At 33.4% G+C, this 11029-nt stretch overlaps 1 protein-coding gene across 6 annotated transcripts in view; it reads left to right on the top strand.

Annotated features, from left to right (window-relative positions):
* The window catches only part of SLC16A7 (solute carrier family 16 member 7), a 155484-nt gene extending 147568 nt beyond the window's left edge, over positions 1 to 7916 (top strand). For all 6 annotated transcript variants that reach the window (XM_081821973.1, XM_006728632.3, XM_081821976.1 and 3 more), the window contains one exon: positions 221 to 7916. In XM_081821973.1, coding sequence (XP_081678099.1) covers positions 221 to 489 — 269 coding nt within the window. In that variant the 3' untranslated portion in view covers positions 490 to 7916. The remainder of the gene's footprint in view (positions 1 to 220) is intronic.
* Positions 7917 to 11029: the final 3113 nt, after the last annotated feature.

An 11029-nucleotide genomic window follows, 5' to 3' on the forward strand; every position in this document is an offset into this window, starting at 1 on the left:
AATAAATTTAATATACTGGTAATATAATGCTGTGTATACATATATGCCTTTTTTATGCATACATAAAATTCATAATCTAGAATATTTTTTGTTAAAAACTCATTCAATATTAACTTAAATAAGAAATGGGTACATATTTTGTGGAAGAATTTATTGGAAAATGTTATCATTTTACAGCTGTTTTATTATTCTGTCTTAAAAGATGTTCTCTGTCTCTTAGGGAAATTGGTGGATCAAACTGGACAGTATAAATACATGTATATAGCCTGTGGGGCTATTGTGTTCCTATCGAGTGTGTGGCTGCTGATCGGCAACGCTATAAACTACAGATTGCTTGCAAAGGAAAAGGAGGAAGAAGAAAGGAAGAAGAAACTGCATACACCTGAGTCCAGAGAGTCTGAGCCCTTGAACAAATCTAACCATCATGATGTTAACGTCAAAAGTACAAGAACAGAGAATAATTCCTCAGAAAGAGAAACTAATATTTAACAAGAATCACATCTCTGATTTCAGTGTTTATGACTTTCTTAGGAGTATTTTTTTTTTTTTCAAAATATTGGGGAAGTTTTTACTTGAAATGAGGAGTCATAATGAAGAACGGAGATGAGATTTTCCTCAATGGCAAATTTTTGTAAGTTTGTTTTTTAACACTTGTTTGGATAGTCCAGTTTTGAGATTATGCCTATAAAGAATCCATGCAATGGGTTTATTTCCATACATGATTCTGGTTGTCATGGTTAAAATAATTTTAAAGTCTTCCAGTCTTGGTTATAGAGATCTGAATCCCAAACCTCTGGTTTAACTAGTTAGAAGGCGTATGTTTAATCCTATAAGAATACCCTGTCCAAATTTCATTTTTTAGTGTTAAATAGAATTGAAGGAAAATTAATTTTCTTCTGGTGTGCACATGCACACACACACACACTCACCTATATGTACACACGTGCATGGAGCATCCAGCGAACAAAAGACAAGTAAGTTCAAAAAGAATATTACCACTTTTTTTAACTTTAAAAATAAATCCATGGAGAATGAGGAAATGTGTTATATCTGCATACTACTTTACAGTGTGAATTTTAAAGATAAGAACATGGGTGAAAATGAGAATGATCTTAATTTGAAAATGCAACTAACTGTGTAAAAAAAAAATTTGCATGTATAAAATAAATTTGAAAAAAAAAAACCCTCCATTTTAAACCATTAATTCTGAGCACTGTTAGATTTGATTAATCCATGCACATGATTTCTTTGAGGACAGTCATTAGTACCTGGTGCTAGAGAATAGAACCCTCAAATAATTTTCAGAATTCTTACTTAATATGTAAATCAAATTAAAAGCCTAAGTGACTCCTCACAATGAGCTACGTTCATTGATTTTAAAAGGATTTTTGTTACTAATCCAGAAAGTAATAACCAGGGATTTCTTTTAATCAGAACTCAGTCTAGACTCACTGTCATACTGAGACTTCAAGATGGAATTTACTGGAATCGTGGTTGACAGGCTGGCAAATAAGCCAAATTCTAATTTTTCCCAACACATAACAGTGATCAGAGGATTACTGCTATGAGTGATCTGAGTAAAGCTGACTAAGAGAGAGAGGCGCTTATACTGAGCCCTCTCCGTTCTGTCATTTCTCGCCCCTCCCTAAAATGCAAAAGCAAAACACAGAAATCCAAACAGGCCTTTCACCCAGCCACTGAAATTCCTCACGCTGTGGGGAATGGCAGCACCTCAAAATCCCACCCCGTCCCGGTGAGACTTCCTCCTGCCTGGGAACATAACCGGGAGACTGGAGACTGTTAGGAAAGGTTTCTAGAACTGGAGACTGCCCGTAACTCTGTATACACACTTGGGAAGGGTAGGCATAGTTAATCACACGATAGCAAGAGGCCTGCAACATTGCCGGCCAGTTTAATTTAGCAGTTTCTCATTTTCATAACAATGTTAAAACATCTGAGAATCTGAATCAGCTTTGAATATTCAGGCATGTGATAGTTACTGTGCACTCAGAACTATAAATACCACTTAGAGTAATACAATACTTTTAAGCAAGAAAGAATTTGTGCCTTATGGCTAAAGTTATAAGTATTTACATCAGTAAATCTGAAGTTTAAATTAAGAGTATGATTAATAAAAAACATTTAGTGCTTGATTATTGAAGTGATGTTACTCTTAAGATGTCAAAAGGAATTTGCTGTTCATTTTTTTTAATTGCAGTGGAGGCAGATGCTGTCTTATTTCCTATAAGATTGCACCTGGACCCCAAGCTTTTGTAATAGTTAACATTAAGGATTTGATTTGTAAAATTTATGCACTGGTTAAGCATGTGGCTCATATTTAGGAAGCTATAAGAAGTCCCATATTTCATTTAGCATTCATTTTGTTAGCAGATGAAGAGGAATTTGTATTTTTTAAGTATGAAATAAAGCAACTTGTGCCAATACCATAGGTAAATAAATTAGGCAAAATGTGGCAGTGTATGGCTGTTTTAATTTAGTTTTGCCCAGTCTTGAGTCTTGAATGAGCTACTTTCATATTTTTAGTCCTTTTGTATTCAACTCTGACTCATCATAAGAAATGCAACATCATAAATTGTGTAGTAGCTCTCCAATCTTAAACATTTCCAAAAAGTCTTCAATTCTCTGAGGATACATATTTAAATTAATATACATATCAGATCCCAGGGGGAAATAAACAGCAAAGTAATGATAGTGGGGTTTTGGGCCCACGGCTTTAGTCCTTTTTGTCACCTGCTGGTAGAGACAAGCTGGTGGGTGCATTCCAGTGCCTTCCTCCATGGAAGGAGGTTTACTTACTGATGAGGTTTTCGTCAGTTCTGTTGGTTTTTGGTCATCTTCATTAACTTTTTATTTCTAACACTGTATATTAAAATGTCAAAAAAGAAAGGGAAGTAAAATTGCACATTCAAAGCACATGATATGTATACAGCCTTGCCTCGCAACAGCTCTACACAAAGTTACAAATATGCACACATTAATTCCTATGTTAAATGTTGAAAATTAATTTAGAACACACTTGAAACAGCGACAGAGACTCACATACAGGATTGAGAATCGTTCCAGGGTAAAATAATTTTCTAGTCATTCACACTCTCCACTCCCTTGAACCTGTGAGAACATTTGTTGCTTTCAGAGAATCTTTAAAGACCGAGAAGAGAATATCAGCTCAGAGCATTCACCTAGTCTAGAGGAAGCGGTATAGTTGGCCTCTGTGTGTGCAGTAATCAGTGATGTCATGAAGCAAAATCAGAGTACACCATTAAAATTCCTTTTCGTCCCATTCCCCCACTGGGGGAATGGTAAAGAAGGGAGGTTATCAACCAGGGCACTAAAATAATTCATGATAACCGGCTACTTCAAGTATTTTTCTGCTTGTGATAACTAGCAGCTCATATTTTTCACAATTTAACCTTAAATATGCCTTCATTAATTTAAGAATACAATATTGGGTATAGACTTGTCCTGACCAATCCCTACCCTCTTTCCCAATGCTTTTTTTTGGGGGGGGGGGTCCAGTCAACACACATTTAAGAGGCACTGGGCCAGGCTCTAGTGTACTTCACGTTGGAAGACATGACGTTTTCTCAGTGTAAATTCACATGAGTTTCACTTCTTTAATATCAAGTTCCAACTGTCTTATCTCATGCCCCACCCCTGGACACTAGAAAATAAGTAAAATAAGTTTGACATATTTGAATGTGCATTTTAAAAATCTCGATTTTTTTTTTTTATTCCTTTTCTGGCTGCACATGACAATTGAGGATACTGAAAAAAGATGTATGATGTAAATGTAAGTTTTTATATTGATATTATAAAATGTGGAGAAATCCTTAATCAGTTAATTGAAAATTATTTTCCATCCAAAAGTACCTTTTTTTAAAAAAAAGCCCTCTCATATGTGTAACGTTGCACACTTGTAATAAAACAAAATTAAAAATCATGATCGTTAGGCTCCATTTAATAGGAACTAATATTTTGCCTACATAATACCTTTTAATATCCAAACCAAATTGTAAGTAGAGGCTATTGACCTGACATAACAGATGAGAGAAACAAAACAAAATCAGACACACAAAGTTCAGCTAATTACCCTAGTGAAAGTAGTAAGTGACAGAACCAGAACTAAAATTCAGATTTATCTAAAAGCAGAAAGAGCCCCTGGGGTGTTCACTAGCATGCTGCCTTCAATAGAATCTATAGAAGCAAAGGTAGATAAAATATAGATACAAAAAATTTAAACCCTATACAGTAAACCAATTAGGTTTAACTGCAATTTGTATTCTGATTTATTTAGTGTTCATTAGAGACTTTGCTGTAAACTGAATATATAATTTCAAGTTGCCTGCTTTTCTAGCCAATGCATATTACCCCAAATAGTGGTAATGATTGTATAATAGCCATAATTGTTTTAATACGACTTTCTGCACAAAAATAATGACATATTTATATGACTCAGGGATAATATATTTTCCCTGAGGTTGGATTTAGAAGAAAAATGTTATTTTCTTTATGGATAAGTAATTCCCATATTGGTGGCTACTTATTATGACTTAAAAAGTACTTCATACAAAACATTATATTCAGAATTATAGGGATTCCCATTTATAGGATCATCCAAGCTACCAAAGAAACTTAAAAAGATTATAAGATATAAATGATTTGGTTCATCTATACAGTATATATTTATTTTCATCATTTAATGCAACTACCCCTACGGTCTAAATCATTTTTCAGCCTTCCTTGAACATCTGTAACTGCCATTGTCCTCTCTGTCCATTTGTCTATAGACAGAACAAGTATCCTTGCTTTTGTCCTTTCCCTCTAAGACTTTTGACTTCCATAGAATAGTGTTCTCCTTAGCATTATTTTAGATGGTGTACTTCTAGTGTCTTACATCTTTCACAAAATCACACGTGCTGCATCTAGTCTTATTTAGTTGTGATTTGTAGGAATGGCTGTCTTCCTGGAATCAACAGTATGTACTCTTGGCCATGACCTCTCAACTTCACAAGTGAAGGAACTCCTGTGACTGGAGGCTTAAGGTATCCTGGGTAAGGAAGGTGCTCATAATCTAGAAGATGTTTTGTTAATATGAGTCTTCCTTGTGCATGATAAATACATAAATGAATGTGATTTTTAGGAATCTAGAAAAATCAATCTTCCCATCCTTGGTACTAACTATCCTGGATGTTTCTAATCTTCTTAAAGGGCTTCACGACTTTGAGAAACAAAGCTTACCAGGACAGCACCGCACCATTACATATCCTATATGCTCTTTCAATGCAACGAGATCCTGGATACATCTTACCAAGTAGATTTCTTACCACAACACTTCATAGTACCAAGCAGCATCAAAATTATTCAGATATAAATTGAGATTAGAATCTTTATTCAACTCACTTTGTTTTTTAGGTTTTGATTTTTACACATCCATGTGCATGGTCTCCCTCCACTTAAAAGCTGAGAGGCTCAATTATCAGTAATTATAATGCTTGTATAATCAAAATCAGAAATTATCTTTGTGGATAATTAAAACATGAACAATTTGCTGAGCTCACATAATTTTTTGTAGTTCTTATTTTCTCTTCTTTGCTATCAGTTGTTTGTACACTATTTAATTTTTAACTCCTACAAGATCCTGCAATCTGGTTTATGTTAGTCTTCCCCCACACTGCCTTTCCTTCGCTTTATTTCACTTATGAACAGTTCATGAAAGCATTGTTATAGTACTGAGAATCATACTTTTAGGTCCCTGTGTTAAGAGGAAAAGTAATATTGCAAACAATTTTTGGTGTTAATAGAGCATATGGGAATTTTTTAGACTGAATTATTTCTCCCATCCCAATCCTGAGCTACCTTACCTTCTCACCTTTTTTTCTCATTTTTTAAAAATATTTTCTTTTCATTGTTTTTCACAATGTCTAGGCCAGGTTCTTAAGCATTTTTCATCAATTCTGGGCATTTTTAATACAGAATTCTTGTTCCTTTGGTGGGTTTATTTATGCTTCCCCTGTGTGCATGAATGCCCCATGTTTTTCAGTCTCCATATGTACTTGTTAATAGTGTAACATTCAGGAGTATTTCAGTAGGTGATTAATTAATTACTCTTTCAGCAAATATTTTTTCTTCATATAGCAAAACAAGCTTTTTTTGTTTAAAATTCAAATATGGCAAAATAAGCTAAAGAAGCTCTGTATGAAAACACTGCTACTCAATATTCTATCAAGGCATAAGGTAAAAAGTTCTGTGATGAACAAAAGATCGGAATTCTTATATGAATTTCAGGGTGAATTTTGAAACATATTCCTCTAAGCTTTTTATTCTGGGTTGGTTGTTATTTTACTTTCATATGCATCTAAAAAAGATTTTGAAGTTAGACCTAGTTTATATAGCTTGTGCATTAGAGTAGAGTACGAATTTTGGATATACTATTTAAAGGACTTTATTTTTCTACCACATGCTTTCTATTTGTAACTAAAGTATGAAGATTTCTGGATTTAGTGAGAAAAGACATATGAACTAAAGTGTTTATTTTGGGGGTGCCTGGGTGGCTCAGTTGGTTGAGTGTCCAACTCTTGGTTTCAGCTCAGGTCATGATCTCAGGGTCGTGAGATTGAGCCCCGAGTTGGGCTCCATGTTCAGCGTGGAGTCTGCTTGAGGTTCTCTCTCCCTCTCCCTCTGCCCCTCCCCCTGCTCGCGCTTTCTCTCTCTCTCTCTCAAATAAATAAATCTTTAGAGTGTTTATTTTCTAAGCATTAGATGTAATTGTATTTTGATTTGTATTGTATTTTGTTTTGATATATTTATGTATCAAAAATATATTTAATTCATTTCATCTTCTCAACCCTCTAAATTAGGTTTGTTAGATATGCACATTTTTACAGAATAAGACTAGAACAGGTTAAGGGCTTTGCCTAAACATATATCTATCTTTTGAGTAAATGCAGGGTAGGAAGTAGAACCCAAGTCTTTTGACTCCTGACCCACCTTTTTCCCCATTGCACTGTATTAGCCATCCCATTTTAATGGTAATCTTTATAGATTGAATACATATTTACCTGGAAACACTCACTCTAGCCTTGCTTGATAAATCCTTTATTTCCAAAATGAGTGTATTTCTCCTGAGTCATATTTTGCAAAATCATGTTTGTAAATTTAATTTGAAGGGTATTTAATGATCCCCACAGTAGATAATTCTGAGTAAACTGGACATAATAATTGGTGGGATGAATGATTTTGCACTATATATGTTGTTATAGCAATATCTAAGTCATTAAAAATACTCGCCAATAATGTGTTTATAGAATCGTGTGTCAACATTCCATTAATTCCTCCTTTCTTTATGTTCCTATTTTATTTTAGAAGCATCTTTCACTTGTTTCCTAAAAATTTAATTCCAGAGCACAGAACACGTGATGCAAGTTTGTTAAATTATTAAGTTGTATGCAAGAAATTATCATCATTGTATAGCTTTGAGAAGAATGTTCCAACAATATTTCTTGATCCAAGAATCTGAGGATGAGTTAATAAAATTATTAGGATAAGACCTATCTCAAAAATTCTTGCTTTATTAGATGGTCATTCTATGTAGTTAACATAAAACCTGACAACAGGTGTCTGGCAATTGTAGAACTATAGTTTCTTTAATCTTTGTGATACCATCTTCCTCTGTCCCCATCTTGATAGATTTTTTTTTCAGATTTTCCGTTTTGATTCTATTTCAGAAAAAAAAAATCACTTCTAAATAAAAGATCCCTAGTGAAGGGGAGAATGGTTGTTATTAGGAATTTGCTCTGTAAAAGTGTAAAAACAATCTGTACTCGGTATTTGTTTGCTTAATTCATCAAGGATATTTACCCTAAGAACATACTTTAATAAAAGTTTTGATAAACTGATGTGTCACAGTAAAATCTTTCATGAACAGGGCCCATGATGCACTTGTAGTTAGTGACGTTTTTGGTTAGATTCAGCCAAACTGACATCCATGTATACTCCATTTGTCTTGTCTTTCTGACAGGGCAAGCCTCAGTAGCATCAGTGAGTACGTCAATCAATAGAACGCCCCTTCTTGGTAGTATGATAAAAATGAGATCACAAAATTACTTAGATATGAGTCAGGTATAGAAATTCCTATGTTGAAGATGGGACAGTAAGATATATTTGCTAAAATTTACATTTGATTTGAAGCTTCTTATTTAAAAGCACTTCCCTCCGAATATTTTAAACTACTCTATTGATTAGTATTCCCTAGAATTAATTATTCCCTATTTCTGAGGAATTTCTGAAAACGTTTACTACTTATATTCTTCATCAAATATTTCTTTGTTATCCCATTGGTAAGTTTGGGCAAATATTAAAAGTAAGATTATTGGGATAAAAGTTACACATAATGACATGTTGCTAAGAAGACAGAAGACATTGCTTGGCAACGGCCAACCTAGCTAACTTTTGCAAGCATTCTTAATCTGTAGAATTATTTTTTTAAATATAAGTTGTATCTTGGGCTGTATTTTTATGATTTTTAAGTGAAAAAAATGTAGTTGATTTGTTTGTTCTCCAGGCACTTTAAGGAGCACTGAACAAATGATCCTACTGTCACATGGTCTATCAACTATGATAGGGAAATGAAGAGAAAGGGTAGATTTGCTTGACACCTAAGATGATCCAGTCAGTTATTTTTACATGACCTAAATCATGGCTGTACATATTTCATTTTTCAAAAAATCAATATGGTATGAAATAATTTAAATGCCAGTCAAAGTTTTAAAATATAAGATAGAATGCACTTCTTTTTGCCTTCTTACAGATGAATGTACTTAAAGTGATTGTGATTTGATCTTGGAATATATGTTTATTTCTATAATTTTTTCATATACAGTAGTTCTGAACTTGGCAAATAAAACATGGGGAAAATTTAACAAAATGAAAGAACTAGGATTTTCATACAAATACATATTTTGTTTTTAAACAATGTAGATTTATTTAAATCAGGAATACATTATGTTGTTGATTATTTTAAAAGTATATTCAGTTCAATATGTTCCTACTTCATTTTTTTCCTACTTCTTCATTTTTAAGCAAACTTGTTGACTACTGAATCATTTACCACTCAATTTTCATTTATACCGTCTCTGTTAATTGTAGTTTCTTTTTCTTTGCACAACTAGTTTGAAACCAAATGTTGAATTCCTTTATGGGAATACATATTTTGCGTGCAGTTTTGAATATACTTTCAAATTCATCTCTATCTTACTAGAATGTGAGCTCCTTGTGGACAAGGATGTTATCTTTGTTGTAGTATCAGCTTTAATGCCTAGCAAAGTGCCATGCACAGAAAAACTCCTTTATTGAAATAAATGAATGGATCTAGATTATTAAATTAATACTACAGTATCCTGTGATGCAAGATGAATGGATATTAGAGGAATTCTCTTAGTTAATTTTCAAAGTAAGATACAGAAAACAAATACCTGTAGCATTTTTGTTATCTAAAAATTGATACTCTATTTTGAGGATTTCATTTTTATTCCATCAGTAAACATTCTATGCAAGTTCTGAAATATGCAGCAGTTAAACTTCATGGTACATATTAACTAGTTTTATTTACAAAATCAGAAATGCTCTCTTAGGCTTCCTAGAAATAAATGTTGACAATCATTTTATTGACCAAAGGTGCTACTTATTTTCTAATATTTATATTCATCATAAGTTTTCTTGTCTACAAAGCTTCAGTTCTTCTTTTTGGGGTGGGGGGATGGGGAGAAGCACACAAAACTAAAATATCTTTTTGTCTGAATTATGCAATTTAGCATTGTATATGTTCCTTTGTGCTCTATTCTTACTGTATTTTAATTATTTCTTATTGCTCACTTATTTTTATTGCAGGCCTATGCTGTTTCTTGGAAAGTACATGCATATATATTTATATAATATGCAAGAAAAACCTGTATTGCACATTAAATTAAAAAAATGAAATTAAAATGACAAATAAATGTTCATGCTAAATTTTGAAATGAAATCTGTGGCTTTTTCTTAAGGACCATTAAATGCTGTGCTACACTATGCTAATCAAAAAAATTTCCAACATCAGCTCAAATATTAGGGTACTACTTTTTTCAGAATACACATAATTGATTAATGTCATTGGAAGTCAAACACAGCCAAAATACAAATCATTCTTAAGGGCTGAAATGAATGTCTACTGTTCGTTAGCTTTTCATGAATGTACAGAAGGAACACAGTTTAAAAAGATAACATTACCTGCACCACAGAAGTGCCCCTCAAACCACTTTCAGCCTATTTTCCCTCCTTTAACTTTAAGTAGACTTTATTTTTTTTAAAGCAATTTCAAGTTCAAGCAAAGAAAGCACAGAGATTTCTCATATACGCCCCGTCCCACACATGCATAGTCTTCCCCATTATCAACATCCCCCACCAGAGTTTTACCTTAGCTACAACTGATTTCTGTAAAAATACAAAGTATTTTTAAATTTATCTTGACATTTATTCTTTGACCCATGTGTTACTTAGAAGTATGATGATTAATCCCCACGTGTTTGGGGATTTTCAAGTTCTCTTTCTGTTAATTGATTTCTAGTTTAAAACCATGGTGGTCTGAAAACAGACATTGCCTACTTTCTATTATTTTAAGTTTATTAAGGTCTGTTTTATGGCCCAGAATGTGGTCTGTGTTGGTGAATATTTCATGTAAACTTGATAGGAAAGTGTATCCTGCCGTTGTTGGATGAAGTAGCCTGTAGATGTTAATTATAGTCGGTTGCTTGATAGTGTTGTTGTGTTCAGCTGTTTCCTTACTGATTTTCTGCCAGCGAGATCCAGCATTTGTCCATTTTTGATAGAGGATTGAAGGTCGCCAGCTCTAACAGTGGGTTCATCAATTTCTCCTTGCAGTTCTATCAGTTTTGACCTCACATGTTTTGATGCCTTTGTTGTTAAGGACATACACATTAAGGAGCATTGTGGAGAACTGATTCCTTTATCATTATAT

Source organism: Leptonychotes weddellii, chromosome 5 (assembly GCF_054177405.1).
Source record: "Leptonychotes weddellii isolate Sample4059 chromosome 5, ASM5417740v2, whole genome shotgun sequence".
NCBI lineage: Eukaryota > Metazoa > Chordata > Mammalia > Carnivora > Phocidae > Leptonychotes > Leptonychotes weddellii.